This window comes from Bombina bombina, chromosome 6, assembly GCF_027579735.1.
Source record: "Bombina bombina isolate aBomBom1 chromosome 6, aBomBom1.pri, whole genome shotgun sequence".
NCBI classification, from domain to species: domain Eukaryota; kingdom Metazoa; phylum Chordata; class Amphibia; order Anura; family Bombinatoridae; genus Bombina; species Bombina bombina.
Genome location: NC_069504.1, coordinates 305,592,996 through 305,620,148, shown reverse-complemented (window position 1 = coordinate 305,620,148; position 27,153 = coordinate 305,592,996). Strand labels below are relative to the sequence as shown.

The 27,153-nt window shown below is 35.6% G+C and overlaps 1 protein-coding gene across 1 annotated transcript in view; it reads left to right on the top strand.

The window, feature by feature from the left end:
- The window catches only part of NTS (neurotensin), a 63,469-nt gene that overhangs the window by 13,001 nt on the left and 23,315 nt on the right, over nt 1–27,153 (top strand). The window contains exon 3 of the mRNA XM_053719805.1: nt 5,809–6,033. Within this exon, the coding sequence (XP_053575780.1) occupies nt 5,809–6,033 (225 nt within the window). The remainder of the gene's footprint in view (nt 1–5,808; nt 6,034–27,153) is intronic.

Sequence of the window (27,153 nt, the reverse complement as noted above, 5' to 3'; positions counted from 1 at the left end):
AGACTTCTAAACATACATTCTTGTCATCATGAAAGAACAAATTTGGGTTTAGTGTCCCTTTAAGAGTGGTGGAGTTAAGTCATTGGACTATAGGATTTTTATGTTAGTCCGGTTACGTTAGTATTACAAGATTAAAAAAAAATATTTTGCACAAGCGGTAACCAAAATACACAGAAAACCTAACAAGTTATCACCTGCACGTGCATGTATTCCCCCACACGTGCATATATTTCCTACCGTTGATATGGCAGGAAGTGAATCAGTAATTTACATCCATGTGGAAATCCTACATAGGGGAGGTTTATTAAGCAGCGGATGCTGCTTTCTATTCCCATCATTTCAGGCTCGTAAGACCGCTGCTCCTTAACTTCTCCGCCACCTTTTAGGTGGTGGACTGAAATCATCCCGATCCAATTAAGATGATTGACACCCCCTGCTAGCGGCTGATTTGCCATGAGTGTGCAGGGGGCGGCATTGCACAAGCATTTCACAAGAAATGCTTGAGCAATGTTAAATGCCGACAGCGTATGCTGTTTTATTCTAATAAGGAGACTGATAAATCATTACATATAGTCATTATACCATTATATCATTGTCAAACTTATGGCGGCCTAAGACTTTTGCACCTATAAACTGTATATACATGATATAACACTTGAGACCTCCTGTCTTTGAGCCCTTATAACTTTTGTGTGCAATATTTGTAATTTATAATATATAGTGTTATAACTATAATTTTTAATGTATTTTTTATGTGTTTTGTGCAACTTTTTTGTTTTGGGAAACAGTTAACCAGAGCTCTCAACTTGCAGTAATCATTTTGCACCTTTTAGGTGGCAGACTGAAATCATCCCGATCCGATCAAAATGATTGACACCCCCTACTAGCGGCCGATTTGTAGCGAGTGTTCAGGGGGCAGCATTGCACAAGCATTTCATAAGAAATGCTTGTGCAATGTTAGATGCCGACAGCGTGTGCTGTCGGCATTTAGAGAAGTCGAGCAGAAATGATTCGCTACAGCGAATCATGTCCGCTCGACCTTTAATAAATATACCCCATTGTTTAATTTTTTGGGGTTTAAGATAAATAATTATTTAGACACTTTACATCATGTAAAACGTTTTACCATTTACTTCTTTTAGAGGAAGATCTAAGACATAAGTAATGGAGACAGATTTATTGTTGATATTTGATAAAATTCTGCAGATGGATGGGGTAGCTGACAATTAAATATTGTATGCTTAATACTACCGGGTAGATTTAACAAATTTCGGGTGGACATGATTCGCTATATCGATTCATGTCCACCCAACATCGCATACAATGTCGGCATTTAACATTGCACAAGCATTTCACAAGAAATGCTTTTGCAATGCCCCCCTGCACATTCGCGGCAAATCAGCCACTAGCAGGGGGTGTCAATCATCCCGATCGTATCTGATCGGGATGATTGCAGTCCACCACCTAAAAGGTGTCAGATAAGATAAGAAGCAACGGTCTTATTACAGCTGCTTTATATCATATGTTTCTGGCGAACCGAAAACATTGGGTGGAGCAAGCGTCATTGGCTGCTTGATAAATCTCCCCCAAAGCTTTGCTGATGCAAAAGTATGATTTTATGTCTGTCAAATGTTGTGATCTTTGGCATACTGAATGGAATGATGTGATTGAAATTTGGTCTTATTAGCAAGCTTCAAATGAATTAAACTCATACCACATGTATATAATGCTTAAACATGTCTTGCACAAACCTGGTATAATAGACCTTTTTCACAGCAGTCATTTTGACATGAAATAGTAGGACAAATACAGGTGTTAGCAATGACATTAATAGGGGTTCCATTCCATTTAGGTTCCTGCTATTGCTCAAGTGTAAGGGGAGGTCACACTCAATACTTGCCACTTTAGCCTATAGACACAGTTTTTTTCTGTTTTTTTAATACTGCATACAAATATCCTGTATTTTCTGGTTTTATTCTAATAAGGAGACTGATAAATCATTACATATGGTCATTATGCTATTGCCAAACAACAAATCTCATGGTGGCCTAAGACTTTTGCACCTATATATATACATGATATAACACCTAAGACCTCCTATCTTTGAGCCCTTATAACTTTTGTGTGCAATATTTATTTTAGTAATTTATATTATATAGTGTTATTATGAGTATAACTATACTTTTTAATGTACTTTTGATGTGTTTTGTCCAACTTTTTTGTTTTGGGAAACAGTTAACCAGAGCTCTCAACTTGTGGTAATCATTCTATCATAAAATCAATTTAGCGCAATAGCGTTTACTTTCAATTCCTAAAACAAATGGTAAGCCAAATGAGCGCAAACACCCGCCATAAACCCCTTATCGCTTGTGCGCAAATGTTTGCGCTCCGCTTGTAATCTGGCCCAATGTAGGGGTTGTTCTTGTTTTTGGTGGTTACGATTTTTTAACTGGACAGTATTGTTAAAGGGACACTAAACGCAATTTTTTTCTTTCATGATTTAGGTAGATAATACAATTTTAAACAACATTCTAATTTGCTTCATTCTTTAGATATCCTTTGTTGAAGAAATAGCAATGCACATGTTTGAGTCAATCACATGAGGCATCTATGTGCAGCACCAAATCAGCAGCTACTGTGCCTATCTAGATATGCTTTTCAGCAAAGAATATCAAGAGAATGAAGCAAATTAGATAATAAAAGTCAATTAGAAGGTTCTTTAACATTGCATGTGGGTTTTATGTCCCTTTAATGTGTTTTTTTCAGTTATCACAATCACAACATGCTTCTGCCGTGAAAATCAATGAAGCAATACCTCCCAAAAATAACAAACAAAATCCATAACTGGCTCATTAATCTCCCAATTTTGGAATCCAAAAACCAAGCGCTCGGTATTAATGATATAAGCCAAATATAAATATTGTGTGTTTAGTGATTACATCACAGGTTAAAAGAGCCTGTATGTTGTGTTCCAAAACCATAGAGATATGTGTGTATGTCTCTCTAAGTGATTTGAACTGGGGCATTATTAATTTAGTGGATATGTGTGTTTATTGGATTATCAATCTGACTAATTGTTATTGGTGTAAAAGTGTAGTAGGCAGGTAGTGTTTGTAGCTGGTTGGTCATGTTGCGTTTTTGTGCCATCTGATATGGTGGGAGTAATTTAAGCACGTTTTTAACTTGAGCAGCCCCAATGTTACATTTAAAAACATTTGAAGTACTCAGTAATAAGTTAAAAAGTGTTGACTGGGGTTTATTAAATCATTTTAGCTGTTGAATTTGATTAGGGAAATCTAGCCATGTTAATGTTTTGTTAAGTATTGATCATTTGGATGTGATCAGAAAAGAAACAAGAATAGTACATGTTAAGTATATGACCATTCTTCATCTAAAAATAAAAAGTGCTTCCAATAAACAATCAAAATGCCTAATTGTTATTACGTTGTCATAGAAAATGTATTTTTGGCAGCTGTTTAACATGCAAATTATTATCAAATTATACATTGTGATCAACCAACTAATTTTATTTTAAATGAGATCTTTAAAATGTGATCATAATTGAATGAGTCCTTTTGCAAATTGTTTGATTAGTGGCCATCACTCTATATTAAAAGGGCATAAGTGATGTATCGTTAAATACGTTACAATTCTGGGCACCCTGGCTATCCCTCAAACTTTTCAAAACCCCTACTGCCTCTTTTCTCCATTTCCCATAGTCTTGTGCTCTACATTTGTTGCTACTTATTATAACATACAAGTGTTCTTTGCCCTTGGCACATCCACACTTGACAGAGCTGTAAATGCATTTAAGTACAGCTGTGATATTCTAAATGTATTTGTTAATGGCCATAGATGTTCTCTTGCAGCTGAGTGTCTTAAAATCAAACTTGTACACTCAAGCAGTCTTTCTTCAATACAAATTCATGCTACGCTTCTTTCATCAATCTATATAAGCAAAAGTAGCACTCTATTCTCATCACCTCCATAATACATAACTTCAAATGCTTCTCTACTTTAACTCCTGTAACCTTCTTGCTAGAGCAGACTTTCAGCCAGCAACCTTACTTGTTTCCTTAGAGAAAGATGATTATTATTTAAAAATCTTGATTCCTTATGTCCTTCCAAATAGAACCACCAACTTTTTCATACTTTGTGACAGAGGAAGAGGCATTTGTCACCTGTCAATCTTTTGCCTGGCAAACCATTAAATAATAACTAAGGGCTCCATGTACGAAGCAGCGAAAGCTGCTCCGGAGCCTTTGCGGGGCAGGTTCGCATATGCGAGCCTGCTTCCCGCAATGTAAGAAGCAGCAGTTATTAGACCGCTGCTTCCTACACCCTACGCCACCTCTTAGATGGCGAAGCAAAATCACAGAGAGCACGCTCGCTCTCGGTGATTGACAGCCCCTTCAGTCGCGTGATTGGTTGCGCGATTGAAGGGGCGGGCATTACACACTCCGATGAGTGTGTAATGATACATACAGGCAAGCGGATCAACAGATCCGCTGCCCGTGTGTAGCGGAGGCGGGCGGACAGCTTTGCGAGTTAAGAAGCTGTCCGCCCGCCGTTTAGTACATGGCGCCCTAAGGGTTAGATTACAAGTGGAGCAGTATTTAGAGCTCTCGCTCGAGGGTAAATACCTCTAAAAGTAATCTTTTTAGACGCACAAGTTAGCGTGTGTATTACAAGTTCAAAGTAAAAGTTTTGCATGCGAGGAAAACCCAACCCTTATGCTAACTTATGGACTTCAAAGGAGAGCATAGAAGAAAAAAAAAAACTAACACTTATCACTCGTGTGCTAACCCAACAGGAGTTGTTAATATTTCACATTCCAATGTTCTTTACATACAGGAAAATGCTATTTTTGTTTTAAACAAATTCTCTCTCTCTCTCTCTCTCTCTCTCTCTCTCTCTCTCTATATATATATATATATATATATATATATATATATATATATATATATATATATATATATATATATATTTGCCTGTATATCTATTCTTATAGATATACGGGTAGATATATATATTTTACAGTAACATTATCAGATATATATATATATATAAATATGTATTTAATAATTAAAAGTACATTTTTTTCTGTGTGAAGAACATAGAAATGTAAAATCTGCGTAGCACATTTATATCTAATGCAGTGTCAGATAAGTGCACATGCAGAGTCAGTTATATTATGGCACGTTATTAAAGTATTAAAAATAAAATATTGAAAAAATATTACGAAAAATTATTTTACATACAGTAAAATATGCATGCATATTCTATGTATTTTTTAGAATATTTTAGTACATATATAATAATTATTTGCATTAATTATTAATACTTTTCAGTATTTTATATTTAATAAATACATAATGCACCTTAAGATAACTCATGTTGGGGTAGAAGAAACATTGTTACATAGTCTTTCATCACAATCCTTTAGTTTAGTTTAGCACATTATTTAACTACAAAATCCACATAAACTAAATTAGTGGTGAATTTTGTAGAAAAATCATTAGTTAAACTTTTCTAAATGATTGTGATTGAGTTTCATAGTTGTGAACATTGCTATCATATAGTGCATTGAGCCTATCTAGGTATGCTCCCTTCAAGTCTGGTTGCATAAAACCTTTTACATTTTCTTTTTTTTTTTTTATCCATAATTAAAGAGAGTAACTAAAAACTATTAACTGTACTGTAAACAGAAAACAGCTGTCAGAGTATATTTAAGATATGGTTATTTATAATATTGTTATGGTTATTTATAACATTGTATAGTAAACATACATTTATGTTTTGTTTTAGGTAAATAAAGCAAGACTTCCATATTGGAAAATGACTTTGCTAAATGTCTGTAGCCTTATTAATAATATTAACAATCAAGTTGAGGAAACAGGAGAGACTGCTGAAGAAGACACCATACTAAGAAAACAGTATCCCACGTCTATGGATGGTTTGAACTTGGAAGCAATGCTGACAATGTTTCAACTTCAAAAAATATGCCAAAGCAGAGCTTTTCAGCATTGGGAGGTACTGTACTCTACTCTGTACTTTTTATTGAAATGATTTTGTTAGTGACTACTTTGTTCGGAATAAGAGTATTGATTCCATCTCTTGTACTGATGGGGTTAATTTTGTAAGTATTTTATATCTCCAATTTGGCAAATATTACCTTAACAGCATAATTTTTTTTGTAAACTAATTCTTTTTTACAGATTTCTCCCATTCGTTTTCAGTTTTCTCTAATTTTTAACTTTTTAAGGGACATTAAACCCAATTTTTTTTCTTTCATGATTCAGATGGAGAATACCATTTTAAACAACTTTCTAATTTACTTCTATTATCTAATTTGCTTCATTCTCTTGATATTCTTTCCTGAAAAGCATATCTAGATAGGTTCAGCAGCTTCTGATTGGTTGCTGCACATAGATGCCTCATGTGATTGGCTCACATGTGTGCATTGCTATTTCTTTAACAAAAGATATCTAAAGAATTAAGCAAATTAGATAATAGAAGTAAATTGGAATGTTGTTTAAAATTGTATTCTCTGTCTGAATCATGAAAGAAAATGTTTGGGTTTAATGTCCCTTTAATGCCATAAATCTTATATCATTTATCAAAAGTGAGCATGCCCCCAACCTGAGAGAAAGCATCATTCCTTGGTTGTATACCATAAATGCACCACAAAATGCAATCCTAATAAATATATATATATATATATATATATATATATATATATATATATATATATATATATATATATATATATCAACATCTATATCTATCTATCTATCTATCTATCTATCTATCTATCTATCTATCTATCTATCTAGGTAGGGAACCAAGGAGTTTAAAGGGACATGTAAATCATTTATTTTTTTCTTTCATGATTGAGTGTAACATTTAAAAAAAATCCAATTTATTTCTAGTAACAAATTTTTAGTTTGATTTCTTGGTATCCTTTGTTGAAAAGTAGGTAGGTAGGCTCAGGAGCATGCACATGTCTGGCACACTATATTGCAGTAGTGCAGCAATTTAGGTTTTTAACAAAGTTATACGTTTGCTGCTATTAAGTGCTCCAGACAAGTGCAGGGTACGCTGTGGTTGTTAAGGGGTTAAAGGGACATAAAACAAAGCAATTTTCTTTCATGATTAAGATAGAGCACAGTTTTAAAAAAAATATTTAAATTAAGTCTATTATCAAATTTACAGTTCTCTTGGTATCCAAATCAAGTAGAAGGCTCAGCAGTGCATATGCCTGGATCACTAGAAAGCAGCAGTTTTGTAAGACTAATTACAAAATGTTATAGATTTGCAAAAGCACTAGATGGCAGGAGTGTTTGGTGCAATGTTTTTTTTTACAAGATATGTAACACTTAAAGGGACATTAAACCCCAAAAAAATATTTCATGATTCAGATAGAGGATTCAATTTTAAACAACTTTCCAATTTACTTCTGTTATCTAATTTGCTTCATTCTTCAGATATCCTTTGTTGAAGAAATAACAATGCACATGGGTGAGCCAATCACATGAGGCATCTATGTGCAGCCACCAATCAGCAGCTACTGAACCTATCTAGATATGCTTTTCAGCAAAGGATATTGATTGAATGAAGCATTTTAGGTGATAAAAGTAAATAAGAAACTTGTTTAAAATGGTATGCTCATTCTAAATCATAAAGAAAAATTATGAGTTTCATGACCCCTTAAAAACACCATTAACAATTTGCATCCAGACTTCAAAATAACAGTAACATGCACACACAACTATGCTACCTGGGCTTTAGTCTATTAACAAATGTTAATCATAAAAAATAAAAAAATATATATATATTATATATATATATTTATAACCTAGAGAGTGTCATTCAACATAAGAATGTCATATTCTGTTTTTATAAAGTTATTTTCATTCTATAACTTTTGTCAAGTTTGCAAGAAAAAAAAAAAAAAAATCAGGGAAATTACAGGTTTAAATGAAAATGTAAATCTTGAGTTTTGTGCTCTTCCTAATATGCTAGAGAACTTAAAGGGACACTGAACCCAAATTTTTTCTTTTGTGATTCAGATAGAGCATGACATTTAAAGCAACTTTCTAATTTACTCCTATTATCACATTTTCTTCATTCTCTTGGTATCTTTATTTGAAATGCAAGAATGTAAATTTAGATGCCGGCCCATTTTTGGTGAACAACCTGGGTTGTTCTTGCTGATTGGTGGATAAATTCATCCACCAATAAAAAAGTGCTGTCCAGAGTTCTGAACCCAACAAAAAGCTTAGATGCCTTCTTTTTCAAATAAAGATAGCAAGAGAACGAAGAAAAATTGATAGTAGGAGTAATTTAGAAAGTTGATTATAATTGCATGTTCTATCTGAATCACAAAAGAAAATATTTGAGTTCAGTGTCCCTTTAAAGGGAAAGAAAAGTCAAAATTAAACTTGCATGATTCAGATAGAACATGTAATATCAAGACACTTTAAAATGTACTTCTATTTTCAAATGTGCTTTGTTTTCTTAGTATCTCTTGTTGAAAATGAATACGCACATATCCTACACTAGTGGAAGCTGCTGCTGCTGATTGGTGCCTGCACACATTTGTCTCTTGTGATTGGCTAACTAGATGTGTTCAGCTAGCTGCCAGTAGAGCAAATATGTTTGCCTTCAGCAAAGGATACGAAGAGAATGAAGCAAATTTGATAATAGAAGTAAATTGGAAAGTTTTTTAAAATTGTATGTTCTATCCATATCATGAAAGAAAATTTTGGAGTTTCCTATCCCTTTAAAGAGCTCTTCATTTAACAAAAGGCTATACTATTGTTTAGAACAAAGTTAAAATGTTTATTAATTATTAATTAATGGAGCAATTGTACCAAGAATGGTTCTGCTTTGTCTACAGTTGATAATGAAACTTGGGTAGTATTGCTGGCCTTGGCATTTTACCTGTTACGCTTATAAAGGACCTCAAACCAAGAACCTTTTCTATACAAGTCCAGCACATAAACACTGAAGCTTCATAAACCGTGATTGTCTTCATTGGTTTGGGGCATTTCAGTATGAGCTCTTCTACATGACATCTATAATCTCATTATTATATTATACTTCATGTCACATAAAGAATTAGCAACTATGGACTCCATCTACTAAGCAGCACAGGCTGCTTTTGGCCCCTTGCAGTGCACAAATTAAAAAGCAGCACTCATACAACCTCTGCTTTTTAACATCTCCACTACCTCAGAGGTGGCATGGGTAAATTGCCCAGACTCATCTGACTGGTTGAACTTTATTGACAGGTTATGAAAGCAGGGGTGGGGCAGATGGGAACCTTGTATGTTTGTCATATAGTAAATGGGACTTATGTAGTATGGACTGAAGTTTTGGCTAAATAGTCTTACATTACTATATTTTTTAACTTCTCAGTAAATGAAAAAATACTGAACCAAAGTATTTTCACATCCAGCTCCCATGGGCGCCAAGCTGGATTTACCGCACAGCTATTGGCTAAGAGGTGAAAACGTCACCTCTTAGCAAAAAAAATTTAAGCCGTGGGCTGCTGTAGCAGCTAAGAACGGCGATCAATTGAAATAAATAAAGGAGCTTTCTACATGAAGTATCTTATACTTCATGAATGAAAGTCCCCTTTATTTGTTTAATAGTCAATCCTAGCGTATGTAAAATGCTAGGATTGACTTCTACTTTAACCCTTAACAACAGCCAACATACAGGATACTTCGGCTGTCATTTTCTTTGAAGGACTTAAATAACATGGCTATCCCCAAAAGTGGCAAGCCTGCGCTATAGCTCAATGCCTTTTAGGAGGGAATCATGTTATAATAGTGCGTCTTGCCGCTTTCTACAAGACCTGTGTTATCACGGGGCAAAGAAATCCTTATGGAAGTGCAAAGCACAAGGTACATCAGTGTGGTTAAGGTGTTAAATAGCAGGAACATCCCTTTGAAAGACGCACTATTCCCAAGGTAAAAAGAAGATAATTTCACAAGTGGCTACATAATACTGGCTAGATGTCTTAAGAATTTCACAAAAACTGAGAGAACTTTAGATAATTGGGTCCTATGTATCAATTCATTTGTTTACAGTTCTGCCATTTCATTTTATCTACACTAAATCTTCCTGGGAAGCTGCTTTCAGCTTCCAGTTTTCCCACAAATACACCTCTCAACTCTGTATTTGTCTCCTAAAATACTCTATACTAACTTACTATCATTTGTTATCCTGCCATGCTTTGTTATCTTGCCATAGTTTCATAAGGCATGGTTTGCTTTTTTGGGTTGGGGGGAACAATGATAATATTCTGAATCTAAATGAATGATGCCAGTTTTTCTTTATTATCCATACAGTTTGTCTATTAAATGTTAGAGTTGATCAAGTGTGATATCCTCTACAGGTCATAATAAGTTGTGATTAATAGTAGAACTTTTTATACAGGCATCATTTAACAGATAAACAATAGTGTAAGGAAGAAGTCTATTAGTCATACATGAATCATTATCTGATGAATATATTAAATGATTCATTATGTGGACTCAAGATTGATTGTGGTTTCAGAATTTGGAAATTAATTTTAGCAACTGCGCACTGCTGCCAGTGAATAGAGAGATAGCATGTGCTTAAATAAACAGATCAATAACATCATATATCTTCAGCCATATAAGTATATGATTGTGAAAAATAAACTATTTTTATTATGATATATCAAGGATTAATGATCCCCAAAATGAGTTTTCTATGGATTTAAAGAGAATCTAAAAATGTTATTTTGTGATAGAGAAAGAGCATAGAATTTTAAAAATGTTTCCTATTTACTCTATTTCTTTGCTTTGTTCCCATGGTATTCTTTGTTAAAGAGATACCTAGGTAGGCATCTAGAGCACTACATGACAGGAAATAGCACTGCCATCTAATGCTGTTACAAATAGATAACTTCCTGCCACAACTGCTACCATATAGTGCTCCAGACAAACATGCACGCTCCTGAGCTTACGTCACTGCTTTTTAACAAACAATACCAAGAGAACAAAGAGAATGTGATAGTAGAAGTCAATTAGAAAGTGGATAAAAATTGCATGCTCTATCTGAATCATTAAAAGAAAAAATAGATGGGTTTTATGTCCGTTTTAAACTTGGAAAACTTTTATATCTCATTAAAAAAACATATATAAAACTGAGGTTCATTGCTTGCTATATTTTCATACATTTATTTGTTGCTTCTCAGAAAGAAATGCAAAGAATGCCCCTTACTGAGTTTAATAGATTGTAGTTTTTGAATTCCACAAAGAAACCTGAAGACCCTGTGGATATCTCAGTAACAGCTCTTAGAATAAGCATTTTTTATTACTAGGCCATTGTTCACATTTTTGTTTAACTATAAGAGTGGCATTAAAATTATAATACAGCTTTTTATCTTTTGTGAAAAAGTAATCCCCAGGCATAGAATACATTTACCTTTTTTAATATCACTTGCTAAAATACACAAATAAAGGTTTCACTATCAGCCAATAAAACTAAATATTGCAATATGCAGCAGGAGTGTACATTTTAAAGGGACAGTCTACACCAGAATTCTTATTGTTTTAAAAGATAGATAATCCCTTAATTACCCATTTCCCAGTATTGCATAACTAACACAGTTATAATAATATACTTTTTACCTCTGTGATTATCTTGTATCTAAGCCTCTGCAAACTGCCCCTTTTTTCAGTTCTTTTGACAGACTTGCAGTCTAGCCAATCAGTGCCTGCTCCCAGATAACTTCTCGTGCACGAGCACAGTGTTATCTATATGAAATACGTGAACTAACACCCTCTAGTGGTGAAAAACTGTTAAAATGCAATCTGAAAGAGGTGGGCTTCAAGGTCTAAGAAATTAGCATATGAACCTCCTAGGTTAAGCTTTCAACTAAGAAGAACAAAGCAAAATTGGTGATAAAAGTAAATTGGAAAATTGTTTAAAATGACATACTCTATCTGAATCATGAAAGTTTATTTTGGCCTAGACTGTCTTATTACTTTATTACTGAAGTTTTGTTCTTTCAAATTTGTGATCACAATATATAAAGCACAAACATACACAAAATCCCAAATTTCCCCTTCCTGTTTAAGAAAGAGCATACAACTTTCAAATTTACTACTGAATCAAATTTGTTTCAATCTCTTAGTATCCTTTGTTGAGTAATAATGCACTACTGGGAGCTAGCTGCTAGTCATATTTTTGCAGCCACCAATCAGCAGCTACATCCCAGTAATACTGCTCCTAAGCCTATCTAGGTATGATTTTCAACAAAGGATACAAAGAGAACTAAGAAAATTAAATATAATTAAATTGGAGAGTTGTTTAAAATTTAATGTTTTATCTGAATTCTAAAAGAAAAAAAAATAGTTTAATGTCCCTTTAAGATATCAGATTAGTGGTTTGAATAATAAGCAGGTGCACTGGTTATGGATAACATATAATGATTGTCATTTTCAACCATTTTTGGGAAGCAGAACCTTTTTAAAAATAAAATATATAAACTTTTCTTTAAAACATAACTACCCTAAGGAGTTATAAGAGGTTAAAGTGAGGGGATGTGGGGTGTTAGGAAAAAAAGGCACTGAAAAGTGCCTTTACATAGCGGTCTATGGGGACTGTGTTTTAACTGTTATATATATATGTATATGCTTACATACATATATATTTATGTGTTAATATATGTATATACACATATAAACACATAAATATATATGTATATATTCATATACATATCTATTTAAACTTTGCTGCCCAACACTGCGTGACTTATCCTCTTCGCTGCGATAGGTTCTGTTCCAAAGCTCGAAATTCGACTTTGCGTTCGCATTGTGCTTAACCTCGAATACCAGCGCACATTTGCGTGTGCTTATTTTATGAGTGGAGTGCAAATATCGCACTTGCAAAAGCGCAATTTTGCTCTCCACTTGTAATCTAGCCCAAAGACGGAACAACAATTTAATGACTTATTTAATCTAAAGACACAACTTTAGGAAAAAAAGTTAAATATAATCCACAAAACTGCCTTGTACTGATGAAAAATAAGATAAGTAGAATAACATGGAAGTGCAGAGACTCTTCTAGCAGAAATGATAGCCAAAATAAAGCAAAACCTTCCAAAAACGAGATATTGGCATAAGAACAGGTTAAATTCTAGCCAAAATTTAAACAAAACCATGAATGTTAAAAAGATGAACAAATTTCTACTAAAATAAAACTGAAAGAGCAGAAATCTGATTTTCAAATAGCTGTCAGACAACCCCTTATCTAAACCATCCTGCAAAAATTGCAAAATCCATGGAATTCTTCTTCTAGAAGAAAAAACAAACAAACATTATCTATACACCAATAAAATAAAATAAAGGCCTTCCAGACCTTATGATACATCTTTCTAGTCACAGGCTTGTGGGCCTATATCAAAGTCTCAACAACAGAATCAGAGAAACCTCTCTGCCTGAGAACTAACTGTTCAATCTTCATGCCATTATGCTTAGAGAATCAAGATCCTGATGGAAAACTGGAACTTGAGACAGAAGATCTGTACACAGAGGAAAATACCAAGGAGGGCCACTAGATATATGAACCAGATATGCATTCCAGACCCTGAAAGCCAAACTGAAGCAATCAGGATTCTAATCTGATCTTGTAATCAATCTGGGAAGAAGAACCAGAGAAGAAAAAACATAACTCAGCCGAAAAGACCATGTAGCTACCAGCATATGGTATGCTGCCTCTCTAATGGTAACAGCATTAATATATAAAAAATTATCAAATGGTCCCATCCTCACAGATTACACATACTGTATGTATATTTACTATACATTACCTAGATCTACCAATCAAGAGCAAAGGATATGGTGATATATGACAATAATGAGTATTGGCTCACCCACTATGAGTATCGACGGTGGCAAATTATTCAGGGCATATTATCATTACCACATAACTGTTATTAAGAGACAAATCAGGTGGAAATATACACAGTGTTTGAACATGTTTGGAAAGATCAACATACATATTTTGAATGAAAAACATTAAATGAATCTCCCCTACAGTTTGGGGATACTTTGTGTATATAAATTAAACATTGCAGACATTGACACATCAAAAAAGAAGGGGTGCTATATGATAATACCGACTATGGCACCCTATTGGCGACGGTATGTTATACGGAGATAACAACACTGATATATGCATAATAATAACAAATCAACCACAGAGCTGCGCACCGACTGTACTGGCTAAAGGTATATGGCTAAAGGTATGGGGGAAAACACAATATTATCACATAAAATATTAATAAATTAATTACCCAACAATGAATTCAGCAATAAAATCAATAGTAAAATCAGCTCTAAAATAAACGCATTAATATAAATAGTGTAAATCAATAATTTTCCCCAAAATCCATAAACAATGTGTGATGGAGAGTACTGAAACCTTCAAAAGTCACGTTGTCTATGGCACTATAGACGGTTCTGACAATTGCAGTTATAGACTGAGAGCAGAGAGACAGTATTGATATAACCGTAAGCCAGACAAGTCATGCTGAGCAACAGGAGGACTGTGAATTTCATTTAAAGCATTTTTACATGTTTTTCTAGTAAGTGCAATTATTTGTGCGTGTTTTATATTAAAAGTACTTTACTTTGAATCAAGGTTGTGCTCTGGATTTCAGTTTGATGGATCATAATAAGATGCAAACTTGACTAGAAACGGATGAAAGTCGGTTCAGGATCAAGATTAGTAAGGATATCTTACTCAATCTTAAACATCATGTAATTCATATGATAACCTATCATAAGAGGGGTGTGTTAAAAGATAGGAGGGAGAAGTTTGTGTTTACCCCAATCGTGTGATACGGATTATCCAATCGATGACAATTAAATTTACAGATAGGCTAAAATAATAATACATTTCACTACACTCTGATTGGTTCAGATAAGACATTTTAAACATGACTGAGAGTTGATCAGGCTCACCTTTGAGAAAGCTATGGTTGAAATGTGCATCAGGCGTTTTTAGCCCCCCTATGCCTCTCCACATGTGTTATTGAATAGAGATTTTAATTTTTGCAGTGCTTGGAGGCTCGGACCCAACCAGTTTTTATATTTCAGTGTTGTTTGTTGTATGTGTTACTTATGAGTAAGGTACTTACTTATTTATATTATTATGAATTAAAGATCATTTTTAATTTTGTATTCTCAGTCAGATATATAGATTATTAAGTGAGTGCTTTGGTAAGGTGCTTATTTTTTCTTTCCAATTATAACTATCCATAAACTCCCCTGAAAATCTCTGGACCTCACATAGAATTTGAGAAGATTATTATTAGAGTTTTCAAGTAGTTTGATTTAGGTATTTAAATTGATAGAGAGTTACCCTTGCTAATGTAAACGTATAAACAAAGTCTCGATGTGAAAGAAAAAACATAACATAGTCCATTATTGGTCAATAAAGTAGATGGCATCTCTATTCATAACATTTGATTAGAGTGTCTGCAACTTTAAGTTCCAAAAGGGTTCTTATTTCTGCAGTTTCTAGTGTCTATTTCCACCTCTAAGTGGGATTATTGCCACATCTACAATCTGACATATTAGCTACATTTGAAAAGTGTACTCTGTAAAAATGATTAGCTACCGCGGAATCTTTGTTATACATTCTAATGTCCCTGATATGTTCATCAAATCTGGTTCAAACTTCACAGGTTTCTTGACCTATGTATTGGGCCTCACACAAGTTGTATGTCAAAAGATACACTGCACGTGTAGTGCTGCAATTTGCATAAAATTCAATAGCACAATTAGTTTTGTTCACACTAGATAAAAACCTGTAACCTTTTTTTTAATATGCGTACACATATTACAGGCTCGACACCCACCTAAATGTGCTCGTCTTGGCAAGCCAATTAGTCCTTCCAATTTCCTTGGACCTTTTTACCAGGCTGGGGGATAGAGTCCTTGCTAAAGTGCATATTTTTTTACATTCTTTCAATAAAGGTTTCACAACTTCATCACTTGCTAAAATGTGCAGATGTTTTTTTCAATATTTTAACTACCAGGTCAAATTGCTGTGTGTATTCAGTGGTAAAGAAAATATTCTCAGATGGTGCAATACTGTTATTATTTTTTATTAATTTTCAAGTTTAACTGATATGTTGTTTAGCTTCATCTCTACACACTTCCAACTCTCTTTCATTGCATTCTATACATAGGAGCCTTCTCTTTAACTCCAAGCATTGTTGTTCATATATGTTGTCACTTTGTGTATTTCATCTTAGACTTATGAATTGGCCTTTTGGAATTGCTTTTATCAAATGTTTTTGATGCTGTGACAATTGTTTCCTGCCCAGTAAATAATTCAAGACACTTGCTTCATAGCTAGGGATCTACGAGTTCCCCCCCTGATGAATGATGAAAGCCACTGCAAAAAAAAAGTCTGTCTGAAAATGAAAAAAAATACTTATTTTCAACAGATGTCAACTCTGAAGGGCTATGACATTATTTGGCAACCTCACCTCCAGAGGAAACCAAACCATTTGTGCCTTCAGAGACCCCTAGATGACCCCGAAACCTAAAAGACTTGCATCTGAAGTGATCACAGTCCAAATAGAATGAGCAAATGAAATTCCCTGCATTATAAGCTGATGATTCCACCACCCAGAAAGGGACTAACTTATCCTGTGATCTAGATAAATTGTTGAAGACAGCTGAGTATGACTCCTGCACCATTGCTGAAGCATACAAAGCTGAAGATGCATCAAGTAAAAATTAGCAAACTGAAAAGTATCCGATGCACCAATCATGAGATCTAATACCTGGAAAAGAGCAACTGAGAGAAAAAGATAGAGACTGAAGATTTTGACAAGCTAACACTAGCTTCAACATTCTTATATCTGTCAATGAGAGATTCATGGAAACTGAATCTATCTGAACTCTCAAAAAAACAATCCTTGTCTGTGGAACCAGAGACCTCTTTGGAAAAGAACAACAATAGTCTGTAAGTTAGAGATTCTGCTAAATGAAAAAAATAAAGCAGAACCAAGATATCGACCAGGCAATGTAAACCTGCAATACCCTGAGTTCTGATCACAGACAAAATGGTCACCAGAATCTTAATGAATATACTGGTAGAGCAACAAACTGAAAGTGTTTGCCTGGGAAGGCAAACCTTACAAATTAAAAATGTTGCCTGAATTGGAACATTTAGGTAAGCATCCTTCAAATCTAATGTGGACATAAATTAAACTTGCTGAACAAAAGGTAAAATAGTCCAAATCTTTTTTGAAAGTAGGAACTCTTACAAACTTGTCTAGAGCTATAATATCCAAACATTGGTCTGAAATTGTCTTCCTTCTTTAGAACAATAAAGAGATTTGAATAAAATCCCATCCCCTGTTCCAGCAAAGGAACAGGAACAACGCTTCTCATAGATTCTAGATCCGAAACTGATTGAAAAAGGCCTGAGACTTCACAGGGTTTTTTTGAACATTGGACAGAATTTAGATTTTGCTGAACAAAAGGTAAAATGTTTAGATTTAGATTTTTGTTTAGATTTTGCTGAACAAAAGGTAAAATGGTCCAAATAGTTTCTTTATTGAAAGTAGGAACTCTTACAAACTTGTCTAGAGCTATAATATCCAAACATTGGACTGAAATTGTCTTCCTTCTTTGGAACAATAAAGTGATTTGAATAAATCCCATCCCCTGTTCCAGCAAAGGAACAGGAACAACCCTTCCCATAGATTCTAGATTTGAAACTGACTGAAAAAGACCTGAGACTTCACAGGATTTTTTTGAACATTGGACAGAATAAACCTTCCTCTGGGTTCTGAAACCTATTTGATAACTCTGAGAAATTATACTTATAAGCCAGACAGACTTCCTAAACAGACTGAAAACCAAGCTTTCTGAAAAAAGCTGCAGCCTGCTCCCTACTAGAGCCTCTGGATTTGGGGGCCATACCATTGTTGAGATTTGAATAAAGGAGATGTTTTTTTGTACTGTTTAGATTTGTTTCGCATTGAACTAGGCTTGCAGGATGAGCCAAATGAACCTTGATTCTGAGAGGAGGAATAAGATATCTGTTCAATGTTCTTACCAAAAGAGTAAAAACAATTAGAAGCCTCTTATATTATTATTAGCCTTTGGACACCTGTCCTGAGAAAGAAAAGCTTCCTAGTCTCCAGTCACAGAAGAGATAATAGAATCCAAACCACAACCAAACAACATCTTTCCCTGAAAGAGAGAAATAAACACCTGGATAAAGAAACTATATATTAGCAGACTAAGACCTAGTTTTTATTGAAGTGGTAAATTGTGGAAACTGATAAGAAAAACATTTTTTATCGCCATTAAAGTCTATGGAGTTACTATCAGTTTCCACACTTTATCAATCTCAGTGGAAACTAGGCCTAAGACTTTAACCATAAAGTCCTTCTAGAAAGTACTGTCAAATACATATTCCTAGAACTAAAGTAAATGATGTCAATAGAAGCAACACAAATTAAATCATTAGAACATTTGAGCAATTCCAAAAGGCTAAAAAAACTTCACTAGCAGAATCATCAGAAAACTCCTTAGAAAAACTATTAAACCAAATGGAAGAAGCAGCCGTACCAGCAAAAAAAAAAAAAAAACTGCTGTCCTAAAAATATAACCTGCTTGCTGAAAACCCCTCCTATGGAAGGATTTTAGCTTCCAATCTAAAGGGTCTATAAAGGAAGAACAATCTTTCAAAGGGATCGAAGTACACTTGGCCAAGGTAGAAATTGCCCCATCAACTTTAGGAATACTTTCCCAAAGTTCAATTTTAGAAGCTGGGAAAGGATACATGTTCTTAAAAAATATGTAACCATATGATTATAGGATTTAGGATCCTTCACCTCTAAAGTAAACAAAATCTACTTCAAAAGTGAATGAATATGTTCGTCTTTAAACAGAAAAAGGTATGTCTATGATTCATAACCATAGAAAGACCTCTCATTGTCAGAAAAAAACTCCCCCTCTGAGGATTCAGTAAATTCATAAACAAAAACATTAGACTCACAGCCAGTAAAAGGTAAATTATGAACTGAACTTGTGTGCTTATTTGAAGGTGGCATAGCTGCCAACATATCATATACTGAAGAGCAAATGAAGCCCTTAACTCCAGGAGCAAAATCTTTAGATCTCCCCACTAAGGAACAAATAAAAAGAGCAGTATGAGAATAGTTAAAATGCATTAAAACATGTAAACATGTGTAGCATAAATATACTTGAGGTAATAGCTCAGTCTGCTTACAATAAACACATTTAATACTGATAGGAAAGTGTTCAGAGGGCTCAGCTTCTAAAGCAGGTTTAGGGGCAGAAACAAAAGACTCCATACAAAGTAGTTATGTGTATATAAAATAAAACCAAAAAGAGCTCTTGAAGAAAAGGAAAATACTTACCTACTCCAAAACCAGATCTTTAAAGAATTTACTAGGCCAAAACAGTTCTAATCCCACATGCAGGATAATGCACTATGATACAGAGGCATTACATCCAACCTACGGATAGTGAACGTAAGTCAAGAGGAAGCATGTGAATTATCTGACATTGAATAAAATGAGTGCCAAAAAATGACCTGTGCTCAAAAGCTCGAAGTGCGCTATCCAGAGACAACTGATGTGAAAAGACTCCAAGGTGCGCAATTTTATTGGCTATGAAGTTCAGCGAAGTAAGACCCCTGATGATAATGAGTCGATTGAAGTTGGGATCTGCTGACTCTATATATTTTACTAATCCTCCTACTGGTGTGTGGGTAGGATATCTGGTGAGGGATTAGAGAGCTACCCTCTTTAAGATCCATATCTAATTCTAACCTGCTTTTTTCTTCAAGCATATTGTAGCTTAATCTAGTACTATGGGGCCGATTTAACAAAGTCTGGCGGACATAATATGCTGCAGCATATCATGTCCGCCAGACATGGCTGAATGCGGACAGCATACGCTGTTGGAATTCAGCCGATCAGAGGTGGTGGTCCAGTTAAGGAGCAGCGGTCTTAAGACCTCTGCTTCTTAACTCCTGTTTCTGGCGAGTTGTCCCCATTCGGGGGCATAGTAAATTGGCTCCTTTCTCTCCATGACGCTTATTAGCCGATATATATGAGGACATTTCTCTATAGAGATATCCATAAAACTTACAGTGTCTGATACGTCTGGCGGTCCTCTTTAAGGGTCCCTTCAATACTGTGTTTTTATTAAAGGGACAGTCAAGTCCAAAAAAAACTTTCATGATTTAAATAAGGCATGTAATTTTAAACAACTTTCCAATTTATTTTTATCACCAATTTTGTTTTATTCTCTTGGTATTCTTAGTTGAAAGCTAAACCTAGGAGGTTCATATGCTAAATTCTTAGACCTTGAAGGCCGCAACTAATTTAAATGTATTTAGTTTTTCACCACTAGAGGGCATTAGTTCACGTGTTTCATGTAGATAACATCGAGCTCATGCACGTGAATTTACCATGGAGTCAGCTCCGATTTGCTAAAATGCAAGTCTGTTAAAAGAACTGAAATAAGGGGGCAGTCTGCTGAGGCTTAGATACAAGGTAATTACAGAGGTAAAACATGTATAATTATAACTATGTTGGTTATGCAAAACTGGGAAATTGGTAAATAAGGGATTATCTATCTTTTAAAACAACAAACATTCCGGTGTTGACTGTCCCTTTAATCCCTCTATATATTTTGTAGAGGTTGCATTTTAAACTTTATTTTGCAGTCACATTGGTATACTATAATTACTTTTGCCATTATTAATTTCAGTGCAGACTAACGCCTAGATTTAGAGTTTGGCATTAGCCGTCAAAAGCAGCATTAAGGGGTCCTAACGCTGCTTTTTACCGCCAGCTGGTATTTAGAGTCAGCCAGGAAAGGGTCTACCGCTCACTTTTATTCCGCGACTCAAGGCTACCGCAGATCCCCTAACGTCAATTGCGTATCCTATCTTTTCAATGGGATTTACCTAACGCTGGTATTTCGAGTCTTGAAAGAAGTGAGCGGTAGACCCTCTACCGACAAGACTCCTACCGCCAAAAAAAGTCAGTAGTTAAGAGCTTTATGGGCTAACGCCGGAACATAAAGCTATTAACTACTGTGCTATAAAGTACACTAACACCGATAAACTACCTATGTACCCCTAAACCGAGGCCCCCCAACATCGCAAACCCTCTAATAAATTTTTTTTAACCCCTAATCTGCCGACCGGACACCGCCGCCACCTACATTATAGCTATGAACCCCTAATCTGCTGCTCTAACGTCTCTGACACCTACATTATATTTATTTACCCCTAATCTGACCCTCCCAACATCACCGCTACTTAACTACAATTATTAACCCCTAATCTGCCGACCGGACATCGCCGCCACTATAATAAATGTATTAACCCCTAAACCGCCACACTCTCGCCTCGTAAGCACTATAATAAATTGTATTAACCCCTAATATGCCATCCCTAACATCGCCGCCACCTACCTACAATTATTAAACCCTAATCTGCCGCCTCCAACGTCGCCGCTACTATAATAAAGTTATTAACCCCTAAACCTAAGTCAAACCTTAACCCTAACACCTCCCTAACATAAATATAATTTAAATAAAACTAAATAATATTCCTATAATTAAATAAATGAATCCTATTTAAAAACTAAATACTTACCTATAATATAAACCCTAATATAGCTACAATATAACTAATAATTATATTGTATCTATTTTAGGATTTATATTTATTTTACAGGCAATTTTGTATTTATTTTAACTAGGTACAATAGCTATTAACCCCTTAATGACTACAGCACTTTTCTATTTTCTGTCCGTTTGGAACCAAGGCTATTTTTACATTTCTGCGGTGTTTGTGTTTAGCTGTAATTTTCCTCTTACTCATTTACTGTACCTACACATATTATATACCGTTTTTCTCGCCATTAAATGGAATTTCTAAAGATACCATTATTTTCATCATATCTTATAATTTACTATAAAAAAAATGATAAAATATGAGGAAAAATGGAAAAAAACACACTTTTTCTAACTTTGACCCCCAAAATCTGTTACATATCTAAAACCACCAAAAAACACCCATGCTAAATAGTTTCTAAATTTTGTCCCGAGTTTAGAAATACCCAATGTTTACATGTTCTTTGCTTTTTTTGCAAGTTATAGGGCCATAAATACAAGTAGCACTTTGCTATTTCCAAACCATTTTTTTCCAAAATTAGCGCTAGTTACATTAGAACACTAATATCTTTCAGGAATCCCTGAATATCCCTTGACATGTATATATTTTTTTTTAGTAGACATCCCAAAGTATTGATCTAGGCCAATTTTGGTATATTTCATACCACCATTTCACCGCCAAATGCGATCAAATACAAAAAATCGCTCACTTTTTCACAAATTTTTTCACAAACTTTCGATTCCTCACTGAAATTATTTACAAACAACTTGTGCAATTATGGCATAAATGGTTGTAAATTCTTCTCTGGGATCCCCTTTGTTCAGAAATAGCAGACATATATGGCTTTGGCGTTGCTTTTTGGTAATTAGAAGGCCGCTAAATGCCACTGTGCACCACAAGTGTATTATGCCCAGCAGTTAAGGGGTTAATTAGGGAGCTTTTAGGGAGCTTGTAGGGTTAATTTTAGCTTTAGTGTAGTGTAGTAGACAACCCCAAGTATTGATCTAGGCACATTTTGGTATATTTCATGCCACCATTTCACCGCCAAATGCGATCAAATTAAAAAAAACGTAAAATTTTTCACAATTTTAGGTTTCTCACTGAAATCATTTACAAACAGCTTGTGCAATTATGGCACAAATGGTTGTAAATGCTTGTCTGGGATCCCCTTTGTTGAGAAATAGCAGACATATATGACTTTGGCGTTGCTTTCTGGTAATTAGAAGGCCGCTAAATCCTGCTGTGCCTCACACGTGTATTATGGCTAGCAGTGAAGGGGTTAATTAGGGAGTTTGTAGGGAGCTTGCAGGGTTAATTTTAGCTTTAGTGTAGAGATCAGCCTCCCATCTGACACATCCCACCCCCTGATCCGTCCCAAACAGCTCCCTTCCCTCCCCCACCCCACAATTGTCCCCGCCATCTTAAGTACTGGCAGAAAGTCTGCCAGTACTAAAATAAAAGGGTTTTAAAAAATAAAATAAAAATGTTGTTTTAGCATATTTACATATGCTACTGTGTAGGATCCCCCCCTTAGCCCCCAACCTCCCTGATCCCCCCCAAAACTGCTCTCTAACCCTCCCCTCTGCCTTATTGGGGGCCATCTTGGGTACTGGCAGCTGTCTGCCAGTACCCAGTTTGCAATAAAAAGTGCTTTTTTTTGTTTGTTTGTTTTTTTCTGTAGTGTAGCTTCCCCCCCCCCACACACAGACAAACCCCCACCACCTTGCTGATCGTTTTTTTTTTTTTACATTTTGACATTTTTTTAATATTTTTTATTTCAGCCATCGATGGCCCTGTTGAAGTGAAGGGGGGCGGGATCGGGGCGGGGGTGGCTGGGCGCGCGCACGGGTGCGCAGGCGTGCACGCGCCCGCTCCCACCCTCCCGTGTACGCCTGCGCACCCGTGCGCGCGCCCAGCCACCCCCGCCCACGATCCCGCCCCCCTTCACATCAACAGGGCCATCGATGGCCGCCACCTGCCTCCCGGTCCGGCTCCCACCCACCAACGCAGTAAGCCACCGATCTCTGGTGCAGAGAGGGCCACAGAGTGGCTCTCTCTGCACCGGATGGCTTAAAAAGGTTATTGCAGGATGCCTCCATATCAAGGCATCACTGCAATAACCGGAAAGCATCTGGAAGCGAGTAGGATCGCTTCCAGCTGCTTTCCACACTGAGGACGTGCAGGGTACGTTCTCAGGCGTTAACTGCCTTTTTTCTGAGGACGTACCCTGCACGTCCTCAGTCGTTAAGGGGTTAAATAGTTAATAACTATTTAAAAGCTACCTAGTTAAAATAATTACAAAATTACCTGTGAAATAAATCCTAACCTAAGTTACAATTAAACCTAACACTACACTATCATTAAATTAATTAAATAAATTAACTACAATTACCTACAATTAAATTTAATTAAATAAACTAAACTTTAGTACAACCCCCCCCCCCCCACTAATTTAGAGATAATAAAAAAATAATTACAAGAAGTTTAAACTAATTACACCTAATCTAAGCCCCCTAATAAAATAAAAAAGTCCCCCAAAATAATAAAATGCCCTACCCTATTCTAAATTACAAAAGTAATCAGCTCTTTTACCAGCCCTTAAAAGGGCTTTTTGCGGGGCATTGCCCCAAAGTAATCAGCTCTTTTAGCTGTAAAAAAAAAATACAACCCCCCCAACATTAAAACCCACCACACACATAACCCTACTCTAACCCACCCAATCCACCCTTAAAAAAACCTAACACTAACCCCCTGAAGATCTCCATACCTTGATTCATCTTCACCCAACCGGGCTGAAATCTTCATCCAAGGTGCAAGAAGAGGTCCTTCATCCGGTAGAAGTCTTCATCCAGTCGGAGTCTTCAATTTTCATCCATCCGGAGCAGAGCGGAGCCATCTTCCAAGGAGCTGACGCGGAGCCATCCTCTTCATCCGGAGACTTCTTACACAATGACGGTACCTTTAATTGACGTCATCCAAGATGGCGTCCCTTCATTTCCGATTGGCTGATAGGATTCTATCAGCCAATCGGAATTACGGTAGGAAAAATCTGATTGGCTGATTCAATCAGCCAATCAGATTGAAGTTCAATCCGATTGGCTGATCCAATCAGCCAATCGGATTGAGCTCGCATTCTATTGGCTGTTCCAATCAGCCAATAGAATGCAAGCTCAATTTGATTGGCCGGATGAAGGACCTCTTCTGCGCACCTTGGATGAAGATTTCGGCCCGGTTGGGTGAAGACGACTCAAGGTAGGGAGATCTTCAGGGTTTTTTTTTTTAAGGGGATTTGGGTGGGTTAGAGTAGGGGTATGTGGGTGGTGGGTTTTAATGTTGGGGGGGTTGTATTTTTTTTTACAGGTAAAAGAGCTGATTACTTTGGGGCAATGCCCCGCAAAAAGCCCTTTTAAGGGCTGGTAAAAGAGCTGATTACTTTTGTAATTTAGAATAGGGTAGGGCATTTTATTATTTTGGGGGGCTTTTTTATTGTATTAGGGGGCTTAGATTAGGTGTAATTAGTTTAAACTTCTTGTAATTTTTTGTATTTTATGTAATTTAGTGGGGGTTTTTTGTATTATAGATTAGTTTATTTAATTGTATTTTAGTTTAGCTAATTGTAGTTAATGTATTTAATTAATTTATTGATAGTGTAGTGTTAGGTGTATTTGTAACTTAGGTTAGGATTTATTTAACAGGTAATGTTGTACTTATTTTAACTAGGTAGCTATTAAATAGTTATTAACTATTTAATAGCTATTGTACCTAGTTAAAATAAATACAAAGTTACCTGTAAAATAAATATAAATCCTAAAATAGCTACAATGTAACTATTAGTTATATTGTAGCTATATTAGGGTTTATTTTATAGGTAAGTATTTAGTTTTAAATAGGATTCATTTATTTAATTATAGGAATATTATTTAGTTTTATTTAAATTATATTTATGTTAGGGAGGTGTTAGGGTTAAGGTTTAACTTAGGTTTAGGGGTTAATAACTTTATTATAATTTATTTAATGATAGTAAATTTATTTAGTTTAATTAAAATTATATTTAAGTTAGGGGGGTCTTAGGGTTAGGGTTAGACTTAGATTTAGTGGTTAATAACTTTATTATAGTAGCGGCGACGTTGTGGGCGGGAGATTAGGGGTTAATAATTGTAGGTAGGTAGCGGCGATGTTAGGGAGGGCAGATTAGGGGTTAATACAATTTATTATAGTGTTTGCGAGGCCGGAGTGCGGCGGTTTAGGGGTTAATACATTTATTATAGTGGCGGCGATGTCTGGTCGGCAGATTAGAGGTTAATAAGTGTAGGTAGGTGGTGGCGACATTGGGGGGGCAGATTAGGGGGTAATAAATATAATGTAGGTGTCAGCGATGTTAGGGGCAGTAGATTAAGGGTTCATAGCTATAATGTAGGTGGCGGCGGTGTCCGGAGCGGCAGATTAGGGGTTAATAAAATAATGTAGGTGTCAGCGATAGCGGGGGTGGCAAATTAGGGTAAGTTAGGGGTGTTTAGACTCAGGGTTCATGTTAGGGTGTTAGGTGTAGACTTAGAGAGTGTTTCCCCATAGGAAACAATGGGGCTGCTTTAGGAGCTGAACGCTGCTTTTTTGCAGGTGTTAGGGTTTTTTTCAGCCAGCTCGGCCCCATTGTTTCCTATGGGGATATCGTGCACGAGCACGTTTTTCCATCTTACTGCTACCGATGCTCAACGCTCCCTTTTCTGAGCCTAACGCAGCCATTCAGAAAACTCTAAATACCAGCGTTGTCTTAAAGGGACACTAAACCAAAATTTTCTCTTTCATGATTCAGATAGAGAATACAATTTAAAACAACTTTCTGATATACTTCTGTTATCTAATTTGCTTAATTCTCTTGATATTCCTTCCTGAAAAGCATATCTAGATAGGCTCAGTAGATTCTGATTGGTGGCTGCACATATTTGCCTCATGTGATTGGCTCACCCATGTGCTTTGCTATTTCTTTAACAAAGGATATCTAAATATTGAAGCAAATTAGATAATAGAAGTAAATTGGAATTTTGTTTAAAATTGTATTCTCTGTCTGAATCATGAAAGAAACATTTTGGGTTTAATGTCCCTTTAAAGGTGCGCTGGAAAAAAAAAAGCAGCGCTAGCACCGCGGGTCTTTACCGACAAAACTCTAAATCTAGGCCTAAGTTTTTCCAAACACACCTCACCATCTGGTCATAATAACCTGGGTTGGGGTTTTTCATATAGTCACATTTTATAGTTCAGCTACTTATTCTGCATGGAAATGTTTTCTATATTTATGGGGGGCTATATTATATTTTTTAAAGTACTATACGTCTCCCTATGAAATTTATATATTCAAAGAAACTAGTGGCTATCTCATAGATACATTCTAATTGTGAATATGACCACCATGAAATG